General features: G+C 43.7%; 2 protein-coding genes across 2 annotated transcripts in view; one reads left to right on the forward strand and one right to left on the reverse strand.

Moving 5' to 3' along the window:
• TMEM11 (transmembrane protein 11) overlaps positions 1-8318 on the forward strand; it is a 9320-nt gene extending 1002 nt beyond the window's left edge. The window contains exons 2-3 of the mRNA XM_026859172.1: positions 70-191; positions 7414-8318. Of these exons, the coding sequence (XP_026714973.1) occupies positions 70-191; positions 7414-7930 (639 nt within the window). The 3' untranslated portion in view covers positions 7931-8318. The remainder of the gene's footprint in view (positions 1-69; positions 192-7413) is intronic.
• DHRS7B (dehydrogenase/reductase 7B) lies at positions 8241-24214 on the reverse strand. The gene is made up of 7 exons (XM_026858653.1): positions 24114-24214; positions 18032-18207; positions 16322-16437; positions 15440-15650; positions 14724-14816; positions 13098-13250; positions 8241-12763 (listed from the first exon to the last, which is right to left on the reverse strand). The coding sequence occupies exons 1-7, from the start codon at positions 24131-24133 to the stop codon at positions 12558-12560; spliced, it is 975 nt and encodes a 324-aa protein (XP_026714454.1). The 5' UTR covers positions 24134-24214; the 3' UTR covers positions 8241-12557.
• Positions 24215-24263: the final 49 nt, after the last annotated feature.

Here is a 24263-nt window from a genome sequence, read left to right on the forward strand (position 1 = left end):
GGGCGGGCGGGGGTTGCCGTCTCGGTGCTCGCAGAGAGCTCTGTAACGCGCTCTCTTTGCCTCTGTTAGGATGGAGGAGCAGCTAGGACGTGCTGGAGGTATCCACAGAGTAGCTGTAGAAGTTTGGGAATCGTAACTTTAAAACAGGAAAAAGAGACAGAGGAAAATCTTGTTGAGCGACTTCAAAATCTGTATGCACAGTTCTTTACCTACTTCAAATGTCTAGTTGAATCCTGTATTTACTTACGTTGGCATTTTCCCTGTTTTGCCCCGGGGCTGACTGATGTAACCAGCAGCTGCTGAAAGTGGCTCCATTTTTATTGTGAGGAGTTTTCTTTTGTCCTGCTGCCATACTTCAAGACTCTTTATATCTCTCTTAGTTTTTTCTGTGCCTTTTGCTTCATTTTGTTCCCTTGATGCAGTTCAACAATATTATTTTTGATGGTGTTGAATCTACATAGCCAAGGAGAAACAGCCACAAGTAGCCCTGGTGCTAATGTGAGTTGCAGGAATGCTGTCTCTCTTCAGGGAATTTAAAAGTAATTGAACTGGAAGAGCCGATGGAATTACTGCATCAGTGCAGTTTATATAAACAACTAAGAATACCACAGAGCTCAGTGGCATAGTGGTAAAGCTGTCTGCCCCCAGTGCTGGCATCTGCCCCAGTGCTGAGCACATGAGGTGTGGAGTTCTCATGCAGTAAACCTGTCCTCCCAGAAGTGAAGGAAAAAAAAAACGTGAAAGAGCACTTAATTTTCAATGAAAATTATTCTGCCAGGGTGGAAGCTGATGCAGACTTAAAAGTGAGTTTTTACCTTGTAATGTAATCTGTGAACTATACAATAATCGTAGTATGTGGTGATTTTTTTTAAACTATGATTAATCTAACGATCAAAAATACTTATTCATAAACACGAGTTACTTCACAAACCTTCTGCGTGTATGATTTTTCCTTTGCCAATGAGAAGTATATAACTAAGTATGAGAAAGCACAGAAGTGGCAGAACAGAACAGATACACCACTGACCAGCATTTCACAATCCCTATTGAAAGATGGTGGATCTCCCAGGTGTCATCCCATATGAACGTGACAAAATATCATACTTCTGATAGGTGTTGGGTGATGTCAGCTAGGTTCAGCTTCTTCCTTGCAATTCCAGAGCTGGAGATCCACATGACTGGACCTCAGCCTTCACATCAGTGGGTAATTCTAAATCACACCTACTGATCTTGTTTGGCTGCCGGCAATGCAAGTTGTGTAAAAGGCAGTGCTGGCAGACCTGATGTCATCAAATGATGACATATATGCTTTTTATACAGTGAGTACAGTTTTCTTACACTAGGCAGGATTCTTGTCCAAAGACACATTCCTTTGAACTGAATTTGCTAATCCAGTTTTCCTCATAAATGAGCTGCTTGAAGGAGTTTTTATAGTTGTCAGCCAGCTAGTCTAAAAGGCATCTGTGTGTTGGGAGGTGGTGTGAGGAGACTCAGTATTGAATAAAATACTGTTTGCTAATAGACTAGACCAGCTTTCATTTAAAAAAAAAAAAAAAAAAAAAAAGTCCAGCAACTCTTACGTGGAGACTGTATCCCTTCATAAATGACTTTGTAGATACAGAGAAGTCTGTAATTGGTCAAAAAGTGGTTTCCTCGATAGGACTAAATGTAAGGAAATGAATTTCAAAGGATGTTGGCTGTGAATTCCAGCTGGCACTCTGGTGGTGAAATAATAAGGTTAAAAAAAAAAATAACCCAAACCATTGAGGAGAACCAACTAAATATTTGTTTTTCTTCATTATGGATAGACTCTTTAATGGAGACTGTCTCAAGAGAATTGTTAATCTGTAGACCAAAACAACTTTTTTATACAGAACAGACAGTGAATTGTACTTGGTGTTTTTGTATAAAATTCAGCATGATGACCGCCAGAACACAAGACAGAATGCCATTTGTTCCCCTGGGAGATGTTCTAACAAACTCTAGAAAGAACAGCTTTAATGTCATAACCACTGCTTGTGCTGTTTTTTCTGCGCCCTTAAAGAGGTCTATCCTTTCCCTACCTGCACTGCTCAGATTTCTGGTACTCTGTTTGCTTACAGCAATGATTGACCTGTTTCCATTAGTCTGGCTAATCATTAGTTGACTTAAAATTGACACCTCTTTTTGTTCTGGTGGATGGAGTTTTTTGTAATAGTCGGGTGATATTTTTCTTTGTGTTGTCTTCCCTTGTCAAGGCTGCTTGAACCTTTTTACCTGTGTTCTTGTGTTCTCTTTCCTATTTGCATTTAAGGTATCTTTTGAATGGAAGACTTGCTTTATTGCTGCAACTTTCCCGTTCTTCCTCTGATTTAATGCATCCCCTCACAACCTGTTAAGAACAGCCTTTAAGAAGCCATAGGCCTGGCAGCTGTGGCTGATGGGCTGAGACTGGTAGATCATGTGGATGTTCAGCAGAGAATCAAATCGTTGGGTGCTTAAGCTCAGATCTGTTAGTACTTTCTGTACATGGTATCCTGGTGCTTTCCTGAGTAGGAAAAGACACTGTTGAATATGACTGAGGTGGAGTATTTCCACTGAGAATGAAAGCCAGGCCACAGCTAATCATGCCTTAATCTTGAAATTAAATTAAATTTCAAGGAGGATTTATGTCGGGGGAGGGAAGTTTAGTTGTTTAATTTGTTATGCCTTGGCTTTACTGACTTGCTCAAGCTTGGTTAGATGCTCATAATGACCCCAGACACTCTGCTTTGGCCATCTGTAATGTCCTTTTCCTGAAGTTCACTTGTGCAGCCAGCATGAAGTCCCTCTGCACTGCTAAACTAGATTTTATGTGTGTGTGCTGCTTGTGACAGGTGTTACCACACTGCTGCAAGCCTCTCTTTTTTTTTTTTTTTTTTTTTTTTTTTTTAATCAGGCAGGTCTTCATTTACAGTTCATCTGAATGTACGTTTGGTGCTCCAAGCAATACTGTTGTCCAGGAACGTTCTTCTTTGAAAAAACAAACAAAAAAACAAAACCAAACTTGACCTACATGTTATGGGAGGGGTTTTGAAAGATTTTTTTTGCACAGAACTGTACTTGTACTTTGTGCAGCTTAAGATTGTTTCTAATTATGATTCTGAACGTTTTGCAGAACTAAGATGGCTGGATGACTTGAAATCCTCACCAAAAGTCTGTCTGGCAGATCGAGGAACACCTTTAGGCTGAGGGCAGCATGCTTGTGAGGCTCAGGTGTTCTCCCCTGCAAGTGGACATTGGTGGAAGGATGCTGGGGTCTCCTCCAGGATGTTGTCATCTGCCCTTTTTTCAGGACTCTGTTCATTTGTTTCTCTCTCTACCAGTTGGCACCTGACAAAACTTAAGGTCTTTTCATGCTGAGTGGCATTGTCCTCCTTCCTTAGAAGGGTATTTATTTGTTCATCCATGCAGACTACCTAGTTGAAACTTAGATTTAACAGATAGGCTGCTGTTTTCAGGAGGCCACTCAGAGACTGCTTCCAAGCTGGAGACAGAGAAATGGAGTGGCTTTGAGGGCTGTAACTGGGAGACTTCTGGAGTTGCTATTGTTCAGCCCTGCAGCACCCCTCTCCTGGTGCTCTCTGATATTCCCATGTTAGGAAGATAATTCAAATGTAATTTGAAGCTTGCCCTGTAGCTAAGACAGTCACTTCTGCCCCTCCTGCTGGTGGTAGCTCTGTTAACAACTGATTCCTTATTTATAACTTCAGCAATACCTAAATTTTACACCAGTGATTTCACATTATTTCCCTCTTGCTATGTCAAATAGTTGAGAGTACTGTCACATTCCCCCATCTGTGCATGCAGTTGGCACCAGGAATGGGACATGTAAATATTCTCAGGTATAGAATACATGAAGCTTCAATAGAATAAACTATTTGGCTATAAGGCTCAGAACTATTCCTACAGAAAAGCTGTACAACTTTTTAACTGAGTCCTTTTTTGGGGGTTGGGGAGACAGGTCCTGGAAAATCATTTGACTGAATAATATTTACAACTGCTTTTAGGTTCTGGTCTGTCTAGCAAATAACATGCTGGGCTTCTGAACATGTGGCAGCGGTTTATGGCTTTAGGAACTGGATCCTCTCTAACACGGTTATTTACTATTCTTTTAAGTAAAATGGAATTTATATAAAATCATCACACTTGATACCCAGTGGATGCCAGCTTGGGAGTTGATTGCATAGCTCTGCAGTTTTGTTTGTCATTGCTGGGGTGTGGGGGATGAGCTCCAAAAGGCAAACTCTATAGCCTCCAGTGTTTGAGCAAATCCAGTTGCTTTGACGGGGTTTGTTCATGTGCAGCTGCTGTGTTCAATTGAAAGGCTGTGTCAGGAGAGATTGCCTCTGTGGATTGAGGTCCTCGGGCCTACTCTGCATGCCAACAAGATCTAAAACATTCTCAAGCCCACGTATCTCATCTCTGTCTCTTTCTATATCATCTTAAAACAAACAAGTTTTCAACTTTCCATCCTCCAGAGGCAGCCAGTTCTTGTGTGAAAATAATACGTGATAAACCCCACTTCCTCTGTATGAGAACCGGAGGCTTTCTGCTTGCGTTGCTGACTCTTCATGTGTCCTATTGTTTGAGCAGCTAATTTTTTATTCTTTGTCTTTTGTTTTTGGATTGCCCATTTTGCCATTTGCAGCTTCAGCACTGTGTTAGAGATTTATTCCCATATTAGAGGACTAATTGGGAGAAACGGCATAGTTAAGGGGCCAGACTCTATCAGGAATTAAGCCTTTGTGCAGTTTATTTCCCAGTAAGGTTTTTCAACAGGACGTATTTTAAGATCTGCTTGTTTTGGCTTAGGAGGATTGTGCTTTTCTTGACTTCATTGTTATAAAGCCCCAGAGCCTGGCAAGCCAAGAGATTCCAGAAGAGATGGACAGTACTGCCTCTGGCCAGAGTCTGCTGGATTCCTGCTCTCTGACAGGCAGCTGTTGCCTGTGGTACAGCTCTGTGTGTGTAAGTTACGGTGAAAGGAAAAACAGGATATCCAGAGTTAAGAACAGGCAGGATCGGAGCAAGGAGAAAGGTGTCTGATAGGTTAGTGCCACCCATCCTGATGCTGAGCCTGGAGAAATCCCTGGTAATGGAGTTACTTGGCTTAATTTCTAGAGTGAGAAGCCCAGTTCCCCATGGCTCTGGTACAGGTGGAGAAGAAATGGGCTTGCTTCACCCTTGTTTTCCCGGCATTGGCAGGGAGGTCCTAGGGTGACTGGGCTATTGTGCTGTTCCTGAGCCTCTGCGGAGTTCTTAGTTGAATCATCTTCTCTGATCTGCAGACTGATGCTGCATGTTCCTAGGTGTTTCAGAACACTGAAAATGCTCCTTGGTAGGAAATACTAATTTTATCTGGAGGGTTGTGTTAGCATTGGGTCAGCTTCCAGCTTGGAAATGCCTTTCAGCAATAGCTTATGCCTGAAGTCACTATGCCTTAGCAAGTGGTTTCACATAGTCATTGGTGGTGTTTTAACAGTTAAGTCTCGCATGTCTTCTGTCATGAAATTGGAATGTTTTATTTGGAAGAAGCTACACTTGTTACCAGCTGTGTCTTTAATGTATCAGTGTAACACCTGGTTGACTGCCTCTGTTAGAAACCTCTTAATGTTAGCTGATACTTAGTTATATTACAGATGTAGTGCTCTGTAACATTTTTATATAGGAACTGTCCTTCAAAATTTTTCTTTAGATATTTGCCAATTCACTACAGTGTCAGAGCCCACCACAACTGTGCTGAAAGAGGTTATTGTAATTTTCCAAACAATGTCTGACAAGAAGGTAGCCTTAAAGATGCCCCTGGCCTACACAGCGTTCAGGTGGATTTTAATTTTTCTTTCTACCCATGAACAGGCCAAGGGGCAAATGAACTGCTGAGAACTCAGTAACTAGCTTGTAAGTTGAGTTTTCCTTGTAATTTATATAAATTCTGGCCAGACTTCTAATGAAACTATTATTCTGCTGTGGGAGAGGCTGGTGCATCTCGGGTCCTGCTGTTTGATACGTTTGCTGCTGTTCACAAAACCAGCTACTTCTGGCAACAGCTTGTAATTTAACAATATTCTTGATTACAGATGGCCACTGCACCATACCCTTTGCAGCATGAATGGAGCTGCACATTAAGGGTAATGTCTGGTAACACAGCAGCTTGCGAATGTGTATTTTTCTCCCTTATTTTCCAGTGCATGCATATAAGTACCATTGTACTCATGAAGCAAAAAGTGCTAGTTTCATTCTCCATCTCAGCAGTGTCTTGCCTCCCAACGATGGAAGGGTCTAAATGCTGTTGGGATGAGGTGGTTTTGTCTGCTGTGATTAGGTCAAATATGTGTGCAATTTGTTCCCTTTCTGCTAAAGGAATCAGCTAGATATTTTTATCCTTGAGAGGCCACATGCTCAGTTTTGCTCTGGTTAAGCACAAGTATGTCAGAAACAGTTATTTTTTCCCCTTAGAAGGGAGGATTTTGCCTTGTTCTAGTGGATAGGGTTTTTTATCCTTTCTTAGCGCAGGTAAATGGTCATAATCCTATTTTTTGGCAGTCTTACATTAATGGAGCTGCAGCGAAGGTGATGTGTGTGAAGAGGGTGGGGAAGAGGTGGAAACTGATGTGACTTCAGGTAGCTAAAAGCTGCTCCTCAAATGCGGGATGTAAATGTCTTGTGAACCCCCTGTCAGTAGGGAGCATGCTCCAAGGTAAAGCCAGCAGCTCTTTCCTCACTGTTAAAGCCTGCAGAGTGCTCTGCCACCTTTTTCATCTTTGTTTCCAGTAGTGTTTCTTGGCCATCCTTGTTGGATTTACTGTGGATTTACTAGGTTGGGTTTACTATGGGAGGACTAAACAGCGAGCTGCATCAGTGGTGAGGAGGTAGTTATTTTGGGGAGAAAGCAAACATTCATCTGAAGATGCTTCGTCTCTTAAAACCTTCCAGTGCAGCTTGCCCTCTTGATGGATGAGCTGCCAGTTTTCTTTACTCTGCAAGCTCCTGAAGCCTGGGTGGTTTGTTCCCTGATGTGGTGTGGCCATACAGGTGTGACACCTCCAGTGTCCCTAGAGAAACTGCTTGAGTACCAGGGTGAGGAATCAGTTTGGGATTGTTAACAAGATCCCGTTTTGTTTTCTCAAAATGTTCTAGCTCCTCCAAGTTAGGAGAAGGCAAGGAAAAAGACATCGCCTTATTTTGGGATGATTTCATGTATGGCAGGTATAATTAGCTGATCTGAAATGAATCTTGAGTTCAAAAAGCTGCTTGTTGTTGAACAGAAGCAGTGACTGACCTTGAGAGGTTGCCCTCACTTCAGGCACTTTTCTCTCCTGTTCTCACAGCTTGGGTGGGTGAAAAGTCTGTCTTTAAGCTCTGTAGTTTTAATTCTGTGTTTCCTCTTAACAGGGTCACCTTGTCCTCCACGGACTGTTACATCGTGCATGAGATCTACAATGGAGAGAATGCTCAGGACCAGTTTGAGTACGAGCTGGAGCAGGCCCTAGAAGCACAGTACAAATACATAGTGATAGAACCCACTCGCATTGGGGATGAGACGGCCCGCTGGATCACTGTTGGGAACTGCCTGCACAAAACGGCTGTGCTAGCGGGCACCACCTGTCTCTTCACCCCTCTGGCACTTCCAGTAGATTATTCTCACTACATCTCCCTGCCTGCTGGTGTGCTGAGTGTGGCTTGCTGCACCCTCTATGGTATCTCTTGGCAATTTGATCCCTGTTGCAAGTACCAAGTAGAGTACGATGCCTATAAACTTTCCCGCCTGCCCCTGCATACGCTCACCTCCTCCACTCCGGTGGTGCTGGTGAGGAAGGACGACCTGCACAGAAAGAGACTGCACAACACGATAGCACTCGCGGCCCTGGTGTACTGTGTAAAGAAGATCTATGAACTCTATGCTGTATGACTTCAGCAGGGAAGAGAGAAACCCACAAAGACAAGTGTATTAAGACTCCCACAGTAACATTTTGTTTTTCCTCTTTGAGAAGCAGTGGAGACTGGGAAGGAGTTGGTTTAATAGAGCTGTTATTTTTAAAATAACACATCACTGGTGCACCAAGGTTTTTCAGTTCTTTGTTACACTTAAGATGTGGATGTGTGGTGACTTGAGAGGTGTATGTTAGGCCATGGGAGTCCAATCCAGCAGCGGAATGTCAATGAAAGAAAGATATAGAAAGGGGGTGTGAGAGCTTTTTTTTTTTTTTTTTTTTTTTTTTGAAACATTTAAGTATGTTTAATTGTATTACACAGAACCAGCCAGAAGTTATCATTGACCATTAAAGGATGAGAATTTCAAATGCTTTTGCTCTCTTGTTACTGTTATCATAGTCTCTTTTGTAGTGTGCTTCCAGGGGATGGAGGCTTTGCAATAAGAACTTCAGCAGTGTGATAACTCTTTATGCAGGCTCACACGTAGCCCTTGTATTCCTCTTGTCCATTGCACAGCACCCATGTTACTTCACAGCAGCCATCTGTTGAAGGAGTAGCTGTAGAGTGTTGCTTTCCCTCTTCCTTGACTAGTTGTGTTTCTTGGAAGAGGCTTACTTGTTACCTCACTGTTTATATATTTTTGGTAATTCAACATTGATGGTTGGGGCTAAAGCTGTGTGAATCCTCCACTGCCCTGCCACCTCCAGCCATTACCTCTCTGCATGATGGAGAGAACACTCTTTAAATTTCCAGCTACAAACACATTCTGCTCAGTTCCCATACGAGTTTTCTGATGTGGATGCCCCTCCACCGAAGGCTGTGCCATGAGCAGCCAAGTGCTGCTGAGATGGGAATCCTGCTGTCTTTCTTACCTTTGTGTTTTGTTGCTGCTGCTCAACGGCTGTTCCCTGATGGCGTAATTCCACTGCTCTTGCTCAGAACACGCATGTCAGGAGCTGCTGGCTACTGCTGTGAGGCGTCCGCATGATTGTGTCTTGTAACTGAGTTATCCGAAATTCTAGAATTTGGTCTTGTGCATTAATTCATCTTTTAGCTCAGAACTGTCAAAATCTTGTTCATAGAATGGGAAGTATTTACTGTTTTGCAAGATCTGCCAGTTACTTTTAAAAGATGAGGGCTTGCTTTCCATAATCTCCTACCAGATGGAAAATAGGTGTGGTTTGCATTTACAAGGCCAGCTTGGCACAGCTTCAAGCTTTACGATCTGAACACAAGAGCAAAGCCCTGTAATAAAACCTGCCTGCACACAGGTGTACTGCTTGCTTCTGTGGTAGCTGCAGCCTGACCTCCACAGCTGAAGCACTGACCTTGGAAGGGAGTCTCATGAAGTCAGAAACCAAATTCAGTAGTTCTATCTTTATCTTTCCAAATTGCAACAGCAGGCACCAAGAACTCCTCCTCACCTCCAGACTGCAGCAGGCTTTTTTTCTGGCGATGGTTCCAACTTGTGCTTTTCTGCTGATGCAGCTTTTGGGTTAGCAGGGCATGCATCCCAGTGCTGCGTGTGTTGGGCAGATGGGGTTTACTGGGAGCTCTGAGCAAGGATTTCTTACCACCTGAGTGGGCCCGTGGGCTGGAGGGGAACTCCAGTGGCATCGAGACATTTCTAGGTGACAACAGCCCTTTGCCTCTTTTGCTGGTACAGTGGCCGAGTTCTCTCCCTCCAAGGTTAAAAGAAGCTCCAATGTCTCTATTTATAGCAACAATGTACAGTTGCCTTGGCAGAGATGAGGGGAAGAAATGAAACTACTTCATCTTCCTGTGGTTAGGCCAGGACTGCTGGCCAGGATGCCTCTCCAGTCCTGACACTGTTTCTAAAGTCCCGTCTACTGGATGAATTTAAACTAGGGGCAGATCTGCCAAAGCTAAGACATACTTCATTGCTGCAGAAGGCCCTGAGATACCCTTGTGCTAGCCACACAATACATTCCTACTTTTTTTTTAATCATGGCAGAATAACTGTCAGGGCTGTTTGTTAGTTCCTTTTCTTGACCAAACTTGTGTGGTCCTGGTGCTTTTTGTGTTAAGCTTTCCCTTGCCTGAGTGATCGCTACGGCAGAACAACTAGCCCTGGGTTTAAACACACGGCTGGCATCAAAGACTTGATTTAAAAATGAGTGCATTTCCTGTGGCCTCTTACTGCGGGAGGAAAGGTGAAAAGTCAGCTTAGCTGTCACAACAGGTGGGTCTGTTAAAAACACAGCCTTCATTCTGAGGTGGAGAGGACATAGATGGGGGGCAGGGGGGCCTGTTTTCCAAGATATATTAGTAATAATCTAGCTAAAATGCTTGGTGATATTCTGGCTGTTACTAAATCAGTGCTGGAACTGTGTAAGGTGACCTGAGAGAATGAGGGGTCTGAAGGGTTCAGGGCACTGCAAGAGATGGTGGCTGAAACTGCCGTGTCCCAGTGCTGGCAGCTGTTACAGGGTTACAGGGGCTGGGGATGAGCCTCCCTTTGCTGCCCATCCTGACTGGTATGGATGTGCTCCAGAATGGAGTGTGCTGCGTTCCTCTCCTTGCAGGGAGAGAATTTCAGAGGGGAGCATGTACACTCTTGCTAGCCCCTGACTTGGAGCTGTAGTTCAGTCACTACAGTAACTCCCTACACATAATTTTTTTTTTTTTTTTTTTTTTGATGTTACACCCCTCAGCACCCTGGATGGGAACACAGAAAAGCAAAGTGGCCCCCTGGTCCTTTCTGGGTAGCCATGACCTGAAACACAGAGCAGCTGGGCAAGACTGGCAGGAGCACCGTATTTTGCCAAGAAATGGAGGACATGAACCTGCAAAACGCAAAGCACAGCTAATGCTTAAACTCCTCTTGTGGAGAGGGAGAGAAGGTAATGCCTTGGTTTCATATCTTAACAGGGAAAAAAGATACATACACCTGAAAGCTTCAAGTTGTAATTTCAACCCCAGGCCTTTATGGAATGAATCTTCAACCTCAGCCACAGTGAATGTGGTAGAAGGTGTCCTGACGGAGCTGCAGTGCTGTGATCGTTAAACGTGTCCTGGTCATCAGCTGGGGTGGATTCTTAAGAGATCACTTACAAATCTGTAGTGGTCAAGAAAAGGCTTTTTGAAGGAGAAAGTCCTGCTGAGCCTGCACACCTGTATCAGTTTTAGTGTGACTAATTCTCTGTGTAGATTCACACTATGTCTACTGTAAGCAGGTGATGTGAAGAGGGCTAGGATGAATTATGTTGTCCTGCAGCTACTACTGGTACAAAAGAAAAGAAAAACAAACGCATCCTGCTTTCCCTTCCTCTGATGTTACCTGCTGTGAGGAGCTGAAGTAGAACAAAAGGATTGATTTCATAGCAATGTAATTTATTTGTCATCAGATGTGCACTCACAGGCAGGACATACAAGGCAGTGGAAAATGCTGGTAAGTGCATGGAGACGGCAGGCAGGGGTCTGGACCTTGGTTCCTGCTAGGCGGCTTTATTTAAATTATAAGTTAAAAGAGATTATTTCTGTCCTTGCTGAACTATCTCTGTGCAGCCACTCCTTTTTTCCTGGTGGTGCTGGTATCCCTCCCATGAGGAGAAGTGGTGAAGAATGCACCATGGTGCTCCTGCGATACATGAGCAGGCGTGATCGTTCCCCTGCTGGATGTGATCCTAATGAGCATCTGCGATTGCTTTAAAACAGATGGGAACTGAGGGTCTTGTCTCCTATACTGTCCACCCTACATGCACAGATACTCCTCTATTTGCCAGGCAATGGTATGGCTGCAATCTACAGAATCACACCTACTCTGTGCCCTGGGACCCAATGTGCTGCTACCAGCCACACAGTATTCACACGAGCAGCGTACCTTGCTGTGCTTTTTTTTTTTTTTTAATATTTGGATATCTATATGTGATTTTGTGGGGTTTTTTTATCTGTTCGGTGCTTCCCCTCATTAACTTATGCTGGGGTTAATGCTGTAGTGTCAGGTAGCACAAGAGTTAAATGTCCCTGTACATCCGTAAAGCATGATTCAGACAGACAAACTGCCAAATAAAACTTAAATTTTACATCTGTTACTGTAAAAGTGGCACTGGACTTGACTTTAGCTTAACATACCAAATCATTTGGCATGTTGACAAACAGAGGCTCTGTGAAGTTTCCCACTTCAAGCAACATGATCTAAATCAGATTGGAAGGAGTGGGAAGGAGATGCTGATCACAACAGCTCCCAGCCAAGGACTGTATTTCACAGGGGCCGCGGGGTGGGGAAAATGAAATCTGCTTTACGTGTGGGAAAAACAGGTGAGTTTTATTTGTAGCAGAGCTGAGCATGCCTGGAGTGAGGTGAGGTAAGGTGCTGTCTTCCAGCACATGGGCCTCCCCTGCCTCAAAGCGTGTTCCCTTGAGCTCCCCCCCTTTCTCCAAGCACCCTTCTTCAGGCGAGGTTTAGGTGCTGTTTGCCAGTGAGTGGGCCTGCCCTCATGTGGGGGAAGCCGTCTCCACGCAACAGTAAATGGCAGTATTTTGAGAAAGGTTTTTCCTGCAGGAGCACCTCCACTCGTGTCCCAGAACAAACTGCAGGGGGTTAGCCTCCACCTACAGTTACTGCTCAAAGGACCTGAGCTCTACGAGTCCTTTGCTTTTCTCTCCTTTTTTGCTCTAGTGGCCATTAAGGTGAAGAAGAGCCTAGGGAAGAGGTTTCGCAGGTAGACAGCCAGGGAGGGTGTCAGGCCAGCTACAAGCACTTCCTTCTTCTTCTGTCCCACAGCACTGAGAACCACCTGAGCAACCTCTGCAGCTGTCTGTCCTTCAGCGGTGTTCTTGTCCATCACTGCCAAAGGAAAGCTGAGTCAGCACGAATGCCAGCAGGTAAGCCCACACTTCAGCACCTTTCCTAGGAATGCTCTATTCTAACTGTACATGGCTGATGGTATGGGTTTGGTTTTTACACTGTGGGAGCACATGGTTAGGCTAGACATCAGTAGTTGGGTGTCTAGAAAGGCTTAATTTTGGGGGTTGCTGTTTCTACCCTGCATCCAAAATTGTCTTTTGATACTTGAGAGCTAATCTGTGACCCCATCCAAGGCCACATCTTGCAAAGCACACTCTGGAGTATTTTATGAGGTGGAAATGCTTTAGATACAGGGCACAAAATCAAATCTCACCTCCATAGCGAGATCCATCTGCTGTTATAGCATTGAGAGAGAGGTTTGTCTGAATGTACCCGGGGCTTATAACTGTCACATCGATGTTGTACTGCTCGACCTCTGCTCGTAGACAATCAAAGAAGGCCTGGGTAGCATGCTTAGAGGCAGCATCTGGAAAACAGGAAAAGGACTATGCACTAAGGAAAAGGAACAGGGCTGAAGATTCACTCCTCTGTATGGGTTTTTCACTGCAATGAAGCTGCTTCTCTGGAAGAACCCAGCAGCTGTTCTCCAACTTCTAGGTTGGCTTTGGTTTTTATTTTAGTGAATGGCAGCAACAGGTAGTGGGAGTAAGAGGCAATTTAGGAAGGCAAAATGTAAATACTCAAGTTGGAAGCTGGCTAGGATCCTGAGCTTAATATCACAGCCATGCCAAAGCACTATGGATGAACCCAAGCTGCCTCCCACTCACGAGAAAGGAGCTGTGCAGCCTGGCTCAGGAAGCATTTGCCGCGAGGGGCTGGGGCAGCACGATGCCAGCACAGGAGGGCAGAGCTGACAGCCCTGCCAAGCACCCTGCTGCCCTGTGTGTGCTGAGCGGCACGGACGTGCAGGGCAGCTTCAGAGCATGGCTGCACACAACTCAAAACCTGCTCACAAAAGCAGATGCATGGCGAAGTGTGGCCTAGGGCAGGATTTCCCCCAGTTAAATGGCTGAGTGAGTTCTCCTGCTCACTCCCTTTCCAGGGATACTTGGTCACTGTGACCGTGACTGCTGTGACCTCAGCATGGCTGCAGGGGGGACCCTGGCACACGGTGCTCAGCACAGGCTGTGTCCCTGCCTGAGGAGCGAGGCAAGAGCCGAGCTCCATGCTGCCAGGCCCATGCAGCTTTGGTTGCTGTTATGAAGCTCTTCAGAACGTGCTGCTTCGTGCAGTCGTACCCACATCATCTGCAAGATCAGGTGTCCCTGATGTTCCAGGCTCTCCTTCATTCAGCATTATGCCCCACCACTCGTCTGCCTGCACCACTGTACTTTTCCATTTTTATGTTTATTTTCAGTGATTAACAGATGCTTGTATGCTGAACACTCTTCTGTTACTTCCTCCATCTTTTATAAGGCTCTTTCCAGTAATCTCACCAATATTATTTCTTGTCAAAACTGATTTATCATGAAGAGTTTGCTGGATCAAGGTAACTGTTTAGGCTTTCGCTTTGGCATTGGCTGTACTATGGAACTTCATAAGTTATTAAAACAAAAAGTTCTTACTTTGTTAATGGGAGATTAACCAGGCAAACAGCACAGATAAAATGCAATAATATTATGGAATTAATCAGAAAATTTATAGGGACTCTCAAATGTTGAGACAGGAATATCAAGCTGTTTTCAAAACACTGAAAACATATTCTCCTTTCCCATCCCTTGACAACTTTAGGACAGGGCTAAGACTTTTTTTATTTGTGAGTTGAGTGCCTTCCTCAACAGCTGTCAGTGATTTGTGACCACACTGAGAATGATGCACAGCTCTGCCTTCCCTGCATGCAGCCAGCTCTACAGAGAGCTAAATGTGGAAGCGGTAGCCAAGTATTCATTCAGTCTGGTGCCCCAAATATGTCTTCCCCATCTTCTGTGGAGGTACTTACATGCAGATCTGAAAGGAATGCTTATTTTGCCTTGGATGCTGCTGATGGCCACAATGTGGCCTTGTCTCCTCTTGATCATGGAGGGGAGAAGTGCTGGCAAAAGACAGAAAAGACCCATTCAGAATAACAGTCCTGCCATTACTGCTGTCAAAGCATTCAAAGATGCCTGAGTGAATTACAAGACCCTTGTTCAGTGCAGGGGTTGGGCAAGGGATAGTGTTTTGGATGCCTCTAACTGAAGCTGCAGTCTGGCTGGGATGTTCACCTGTGAGGAAACTCCCATAGACCTGGTGAGCAGGACTCGCTCTTTTCTGCCACTAGTACATCTTTCCATTTCCTGCAGCTGACACCCTTCAGGCCAGACTTTCTGCATAACCAAAGAGGCTTCCTAGGAAAGCTACTGTTTCACCTAGAACCCCTACTGTGTTCTCTAGTGTTTTATCAGTGCAGACAGGCTAACCATATCTCTCTTCATCAGTTCCTGCTGGACTAGAGTCAGGAGGCATTTTAAACAAGATGGTATCTGTCATCAGGTACTTCCCACAGAGTCATGCCCAAGCATCTCCTTTAGGCTTGACCATAAAACAAACCCTTCCTCCCCTCTTACACTGTACCAAATACAATTACAAACAGAAGTTAAGCTGTGCTTAGTTGTGTTGGCCTGCAGAAGGTATCACACAAATCCACCACACCCCTGTAATCTGGATCATGGGTACCTTTGGTGAGGGCTATAGGACCAAAATAATTTGTTTCCATCACTTTCTTATCCACATCCAGTCCTGTGTCCACAATTGTGCCTCGGAAACTGATGCCTGCATTGTTGATCAATATGTCCACGTGACCCAAGTACCTCAGGATCTCTTCAGCAGCATTTAGGACAGTTTTAGTGTCCGAAAGGTCAAATACCACAGTGTGAGGTTTGTGTGTCTGTGAATAAACAAAAGCTAGTGAAAGACCAGTTCAGGCTGTGCTGAATGCACTGTATTTTCACACTCATGATGGGATTTCCCAGCTCTGGAAGCACGGCCATCCAAACCTCATGCAATTACAGTGCAGCAGTTCCATTTGGCAGGAATACGTGACAGAAGCAGGTTGTGCTCCTGTAGCCTGTTCCTATACTAGAGTCTAGGAAAGTGGAAAGTGAGATCCTCCTCAAGCACTAAAGTTTCCTATTGTCTTATTAAAGAAAATGCATCTGAAAAAGTCAAAAACTTAACCCATGTGTCTTCTACAGAAGCCAGCAATACCTTTCTTAGCCACTGTCAGCAGAACTGGACATCAAAAATAAAAGCCAGTAAAGGAAAGTCACTTCTCCAGGTTTAGTGTATGACTGGGTGAGGGGTCTGGGCACTCTGCACTCTCATGCTTTCAGTTCCATTAGAAGGCAAGGAGTCCTTCAGAGGGCTTATTTTTATAGGGTTTTTACAAGATACAACATGTCAGCTCAGTGTACTCCTATAGCAATATCTATCCCTAACCACAGAGTTGCATTTTTCCTATTGCTCAACAGAACAACCCACAAGCAATTCTATAACTTCTGTAATAACATGAACAGAAATCCTAACCAGACAACAAGCTTCTCCTCCTCCCGCACTTACGTTCTTTCGGTGGTTGGTCATGGTAGAAAGCTGCTGCACCAGGTCTTTGAGCTTCTCGCTGTCTCTGCCACAGAGCACCAGCTTGGAGCCAGCTGCGTGGAAGGCTTTTGCACATTCTTTGGAGGAACCAAGGGAGAGAGAAAAGTAGACATTTGAATGACAGAGACAAACAGCATATCCACACCATACCTGGTGGTAGGCTAAAACTTCTTGTAGCTGCCAAGGGTCTAAGGTGGCTTTATTACTCCTGAGTGATAGGCTGAATTATTGATATTGTTTTCCTGTAACTTTGGCAGATGTGACAGTGGTGAGGCAGCTGATGTGCCCACAGTTACTGTGCTGGTTACACAGTTATTGTGCTGTTCATGCATCCTCCCCTACCAGCTGGTCAAATTTACCTCTGCCTCTTAATTTTTGACTACATACCCCTCTTAAGAGGGACTACAGCTACCTTGTGTATGTCATCTAATGCAGCAGGGCCTGATCTTATGAGTTTCAGTTTTAGTGAACATCTCCAAAGGTTTTGGAAGTCTCTGGAGATAAAGGTTTCATCAAGATGATCCTCTTCATCAGGAAAAGGCTGACAAGGTGATGCCATGCTATTGTCCTCCTCTCAGTGCTAGCAGCTGCTGAGACAATTGCCTGTTCTTCTACCCTACCCCTCTGTGATCCAGTGAGAGAAATTGCTCGTCTACGCAAGAGATGACAGTGGATCATAACAAAGGGTGTTTAAGAAAACATAGTAATTAGAGGTGGTCTAGTATATTAATAACTGGGAGTGAAGGGAATGGTGTAAGATCTTGGCAGTGAGTCAGTAAGGGGGGAAACTTCACTGTACAGTGGTGGAACTCTATAGAGCCAACACCCCACAGCGTTTCATCTGCCCAGCCTGTCACAGCTGGAAGGTGTCTCCTGCGATACCAGTTCTATCTCTTCTTGATGTGAAATACAATTTCTTTTACCACTCCCAGCAGAAAGGATCATTTCATCTCCTTTAGTCACTGGGTTACTGAACACCCCTATCCTTAAGGACAAACTTGCATGCAAAGACAGCATCCATTTAAGCTTTATTTGTTCTATAAATGTACTCATCTTTGTGAAAGGCCTTGATAGCAGAAAGCACCTTGTCTTCTCTTCAAGAAGCTTTTAAAGCAATTACAGTAAGCAGAATTGGAGAACATATCCACTCAAAGAATAAATTTTATTTGAAAAAAGCATACTCACTGGTGTTAATATTGCCAAGAGTTTGAATTTAGAATGGATGGATTTGTACCACAGGAGAAAAAGTACTTTAACTTGAGGGCAAGGGGCAGGGAGAAGGAGTGGAAAATTTAGCAGGGTATCTGGAAATATAACAAACATAAATGCAAAACACCAATTCTAGGAAGTTTTAGAAAAACAATTTGACTCTCTGGCCTTTTCAGGATTTAGAGAAGACCCCTGACAGCACAAGGACAGCATAACTTGTTCCTTGCTTTGATGAGCTCCAATTTAGACAGGATGACTAAAATCTTCCTTAAATTTTGAGACTTTCTTGCATCAAAATTTGCACTGTCTGCAGTTGTAATTGATATATATGGCTGTGCAAGCTGTGCCTCTCAAAATTCATAGTAGTAGGAACTTCCCGCTCATTTCTGCTTTATTCCACCAGGTGTCCCTCCCACAAACCTCTGCCTGTCCTGCCTTTGGTGCCCTTTTTTTGGTACCGACCTTTTCCCAGGCCAGAGGTAGCCCCCGTGATCACGACCACGGCTTCCTGGAGGTAAGCCCGCATCCGCATCCACTGCAGTAGCCGAAAAAGGGCAAAGATCCCCAAGCTGCCAAAAAGCAGCGGGATGATGACTGTGCTTGTGAGATCCATGAGTTTTCCTTTCTGAACCGTCTTCCTAGAGCCACAAGATGAAAGGAAACAGACCATTTCACCATCAAGAAAATTAGCAGAGGCTTGAAAACTAGGGAGGTTCTTTTTCTTCACCCTGCTTTGACCACCAGTAAACCAAATCCCATACAGAGCTATCTTCAGCAGATTTCCTCATCCCTTCGTTTAAGCTTTCAGAAGTTCAAATCAGTACCCAATTTTAAACATTTAAATACTAATTTGAACATCCCAGCAGGACACTTGGTGTTGGATGTCAGCTGTTATGTAAAAAACTTGGGTTCAGAGACCTGTTCCCAATTTTTCTCTACATTCACTCTCTTGTACAAAGTGTATTTTTAGTGAAAACTTCTCAGGGCTGGGATATGTCTCTGTGTTCTGATTGTAATAAAACCTCTTAGATTTCTGTAGAACAGCCCGTACCACAGTATCTGCATGCCAGAGACCAGTTACTGTGTATTATCCCAGATGGATATAAAGCCAGTCTATCTTCTGGAGGCTCAGAGTAAATTTTCTCTCTGAGCACATTATTTGCTTAATGCACTAAAATCTGTGCTTCCATCTCCAGTGTCTTTCACCACCTGTAAGTAGAGACAAGTTACCTGATTTAAATGAACAGCATGTCCAATCTAGTAGGCTAAAGCCTACATTCATGTTGTTTACTTTTATGCCAATGTTAATTGTGCAGTTTAACAGCATGACCCTGTGTTCTAATATACTTAAATTAAACCTGTTAATGAAACCCAAGCTAAAGGAATCTGTGAGACACAGCTCATCCTGGAATTGGATTCTGATACCAATGCATAGCCCTAATCTCTTTGCTAAGCCATTGCCTTCAAGGGAGTAGTTTATGTTACAGCTTACGACATGGCCAAAGATTAAATGGTACTTCTGCTGTAAAAAAATCATTAATTTTCCCACTGTATATACCCCCAAGCTCTTATGACATTTACAACTCCTTTGTGGTATCTGTACAATTTTTGGGTCACACATAAGGTCAAAACCAAATGGGTTCCCTGTTGGGCAGACAGAGTTTGAACTCTTGCAGTTTGACCTGCAAGATAGGCCTGAACCAGGAAGATGTTGGAGTGGTCTGGGCATACAACTCAGACTACTTCAAACAAAAAGACAGCATGAGTAGCAGAAAACAAGAGGTAACTAATAATGCTAAGCCAGAATTCAGTGTCGTGAAGTAGTCTGAGCTTCTGTGGAGCTGAAGGGATGATGTGCCATGGAACAGAGCTAATGTGGAAAATGTCAGGCATTTGCAATTTCTATCAGGGGCTTGGGCAGAATTCCTCAAGTAACTGGTTGGTGAATGGCCTAGCTTGTTGAACCAGTAGTGAACTGTATAAAACAGGTATTTCTGGAGGAATAGCTAGAACACAACAAAATAACACATAAAGATAGCTGAGCTAGTTCTAAATAAGCTTGACAAGGTCTAAAAATAAAGTCATCAAGTTAGTACGCTGCTTTTCTCAAGGTACTGTGGAGCCTCCCCTTCCTGAGCTAACTCATGTATCTACAAAGTACTTCAGTGTGCCTAATGCAGTTGGATGTCTAGGCCCACAGCTCTCCTGGGCACAGGGACGATGCCCAAAGTGATCAGAACTGATCAGAAATCAGAAGCCCAAAAGGAGGATTAAAGTCACTCCATTGTGAGGAGGCGTGTGAGCACAGCACCCAGCTGCTCAGAGCAGCATCTTATTCCTCCACCTCTCTGTGCTGAGTGCACACAGAGGGTACATTTTGTACTGATTTACAGCAGAGGCCTGATAGAGTTGGTTTAACATAAAGAGTGTATGTCATTCCTAAAATAATTCCTGGGAAAGAGCTGTTTAGACACAAGGCCACTGGCCCTTAGGCTGGATAAGCAGGAGGTTCTCCTTACTGGTTCATGTTCAGCTAGTCCTTTAAAGCAGCTGCCCTCTTTATATTGTCCTTTTTTTTTTTTCTTTTTTTTTTTTTTATTTTTTTTTTTTTTAACTCTCAAAGATCTCTTGAGATTCAGAAGATGAGATGTGGGCAGGGACAACAGGTGCTATGCTGACATTGAGCAGTGTGGCATACAAGACATTTTGGAACCAAAAATCTTCAGCTCCCATTTAGGACTTTTTGTTATTCCAAAGTGGGAGCTGACAGGTGGAGCAGCACTTCCTTTATAAACCTGTCTTGAAGCTGAGGCATTTTAAAAATCTGGCTCTGACCAGCTTTGCTTCTGATTTCACTAAAATGCAGATGAATGTGTAAAGCAAATGAAAAGGTAACTGGGAAGAGGGGGCTCTTCTGACACCTTTTCTAACTAAATCACACTGGGAGATGGGAGGCAGCCTCATGTATCTCTGCCCTAAGGTTGCAACAAGCCACTTTTGCAGCTTCCAGGTTAGGATTTGAATCAACAGGTAACCACCTCTGATATATGGGGAGGGGAAGAGAAAAACTGAATGAAGGAGGAGAGGACTGTCTGGTCAGAGATGTATGTCCTTTTTTATCAGGGCATACGGTTGCAGTACCTTCTTCCAAGGAAGGTCCTCAAATGGCCCCTTCAGAAGAGCCCCAGAACAAAGAAAATCTCAGTTCAGTCAGACTTGAGGAGGACAACCTAGCTGAACCAAATCATTCTGGAAAGACAAGAGTTCCTCTTGCACTTCAGACTGACAGCAACAAGATTTTCTTTGATTTCATAAGTAGCTTATATCACAAACCTACGAGTCCTTATTTTAGCTTGTCATATTGAACATGCCTTAAAAATGACTGATAAAATAAATATCAGTAGAAGAGGAGAACATGGAAATCATCTCAAGCCATAGAGCCACACTGCAGTACATGCAACAACATCGATCTTACAGAGCCTGGTGCCAGGCTACTGACACAACAGGGTGGCAGTTACATTCTGTTCAGTTTTCAGGGTTATTTTGTGGAAAGACCAAATGAAAGAACTGCTGCAACCTGAAGGGGAAGTCATGTTCTGTTCAGTATTAGGATTATTTGCTTCAAAAGCCAGAGGAAGAAACTGGTGCAGTCTGAAGGAGAATGAGATAGATCCTAGATACACAAAAGGCATGATTCACGTCAACAAAAATGAGAAGTTGAAAGGCAAAGGCTGGGAGAATAAGATAAAAAGCATAAACCCCAACTTAAGAGAGATCGCACTTGGAAGTACCTAAAGAGATCCCAGGGCAGATAACGCCGTGTCACATTAAAAACATGGGGGAGGGTGGGGAACACATGGGTTTTCACACCAAATTTGAGATGAACTGGATATCCTCAGAAACCTCACTCAAAGGTCTGAGACCCCACTAATCACCTTTGTTCAAAAATTTGGTATTCATGCCAAAAAAAACAACATTAATTCTTAACAGATAATGTTTATGACACCAGGTTATTGGCAGGGGAGAAGCCACTGCTAATAATTGATTCAGATAAAGTCCTGTAATTCTCAGTTCTTCATCCCAAAAGGCAGGATTGGAACATGCAAGTTATTAGAGAGCAGAAATAAGAACACCAATAATGTGAGCAAATACAGGTGACTGGAAACTTTTCGAAAGGCTTGTCATAAAATAAATTACATCTACCCAGTTATAAAAAAAAACTTTCCCCTAAAACAAAATCTGGATGTTATCCTGTAAAATCCAGGACAATGATTTCTGAAGGAACAATGATATTAGTTAATAAGGTCAAGAGTGCACTAAAGGCAAAGATGAGATCAAGTCCTAAAAGAAACTAAACCCAAGATAGTCTCCCTAAACAACACCTATTCTCCTTTAGCTTCAGCCACCTAGAATCACATTATCCTTTATATGACAAATGGCAGCAACTGGGAGGCTATTTTCAGAAATCAAAAGGTGTCATTTAAAAGGTGGGGGGATAAAAGGAAGGAAAAAAATGTTTTTTTTCTAAGGAAGCCCTCATCCAGAAACACAGGAGCTCTAAGCTTCATTAGCATTTAGTCTGAAGAAAGCACAATATCCTACCTTTGAAAAGAACTCACTTGCCAGTGACTCTGTGAGATGGTGTCTCCCTCTGGTCTTTTAGCAGGACAGACCTGACTTAAATTTGGAACTGGCAGCAGTCCAAGCAAATGCGCTCTGTCCAATGCTAGCACGGCCAAGAACTGCCTCTAAAAACAAACCTCAGGAATACGGGCCCTGACCTTTGAAATGGGGGGGGGGCAATTTAACGCTGAGATTGAAAAGACAGATGTGAATTCAAAATGATACACAATTTATGATGACCCTCTGATTATTTCTAGTACTAAACAAATAATTTCTAGTATTGAATCCACAGCATCCATAAAGACCAATCCTACTGTTTCCATGCTCTAGATGGAAAAAAAAAAAGGCAACTTGTGAATCAGTTGCAATTCTCTGTTACTGTAATTAGTTTTGGGACGTATGCTGATGTTATAGTGCATGCTGTAAAATAGGTAACATGCTAATTAAAAGAAAACAGACTTTTAATTTCTTCTCTTAGGATTCTTCAGAACTTTGAGCACAATTGAACAGACAGATGAGTTTCTCATCACACTCTGCATCAACACCCAGTATTTACTGGGGAAATAAGCATTCTTTCCAGCAGACCAAAGTTACTAAATCCCTTATAAGCCATGTTTGACAGGGAGAAAAGTGAGTATTGCTTTAATTTTATATCAGCAAATAGTTCTACTGACCCAACAGCATTAGAAAGAAACTGAAATCAAACTCAGACATCTGAGTCAGAAAAAAAATGTCATCTAGCATTCCCTGTAAAATTAGTGATTTAATACAAGCCTGTGGGATGCTGACAATTTATCTGATGCACGAGATTCCCATAAATGGTAAGTTAAACTTCAAAAAACTCATTCAAAACCCAGTGAGAAAAAACAGTGATTACATTAATTCAAACAACTGAATTACTGAAATTCCAGTGCACTTACATGCTTACATAATGAGCTTTTATTCCAAACTTTATAAGCAGAAAATAATGTCAAAAATACACTAAGGTCATCAGAAACCAGTAAAGCTCCTAAGAAGGAACACTGGAACTAGACAGAGCTCCTCACTACAATACAACCATTTCAAACAGAATACAGAGGTGAGGTTCAGGAGAAGGATTACAATAGCCTAACTGTAATTCTCAAAAGAAATTATGGCAACTGGAGTGCCACAGAAGCACTACCCACTAGTAGCTGGTAGGTCTCATTGTAAGCAGCTGGCAATAATAAACAAATGTTTGAGGTTTGCTGAGGGGCATCAGCTGTAGTATTCTTAATTATTTCTAGTGTGATTTGAACAAGCTACCATCTCACAAGCGTTACTTGAAGCAGTGCCTAGGGAAACCATCAGTTGTCTTTCAGTAGTCATTCCCACAGCATCGTGCTTGTGTATTTATGTAACTTATCCAGAACAACCATTTCACCCCATGATATGGGGCAGGTGTGGAAAATAGGCTTCTAGCAAAACCAGGCTGGACTTGAGAAATAATTTTCTCATAAATCTTCCTGACATTTTTATTCAGTTACAAACTTCATTTCCAACCCTCCCACTTGAAAATCCTATTGGTGTGTTTGGCACACAAACAAAGGTAAATCAAAGTGGCACGATTAGAAAATTAAAACGCTGTGCCAGAGGAAGTATTTTGTAGACGTTTACTAAATCAAAAATCGCCTAAAACACAGTGAGAAAACGAGAGTTGGCTTGATGCCTCGCCCCGCCCTGATTTATACGTAAGTGTACACTTAACAGCTGTAACGGCGATGAACTATGTCCTGGGGAGCCCGGGGTTTCCCCACACACAGATCAGGGCCACGTTCACCCAACCTCTCCCCCATTTGCCAGACCTCGACCTCCCGGAGGACCCGCAGTCCCCTCGGCACGTCCCCGGGGGAGATCACCGGCGGGAAGGAGCTGAGGGGAAGGGGAGGCCGCGGGGCCTTACCTGGCTACCGCCGTCACCATGGCCACCGCCGGAAGTGCCGCGGCGTGCGCATGCGCCTGAGGTGCCGCCGGGGGAGAGGCGGGGTTTCTGCCAGGGCGACCAATGACAGACAGCTCCTACGTGACGCAACCGGAAGCTGCTTCAGGAGGG

The sequence above is a fragment of the Athene cunicularia genome, assembly GCF_003259725.1.
Source record: "Athene cunicularia isolate RWA chromosome 14 unlocalized genomic scaffold, athCun1 chr14_part1, whole genome shotgun sequence".
NCBI classification, from domain to species: Eukaryota; Metazoa; Chordata; class Aves; order Strigiformes; family Strigidae; genus Athene; species Athene cunicularia.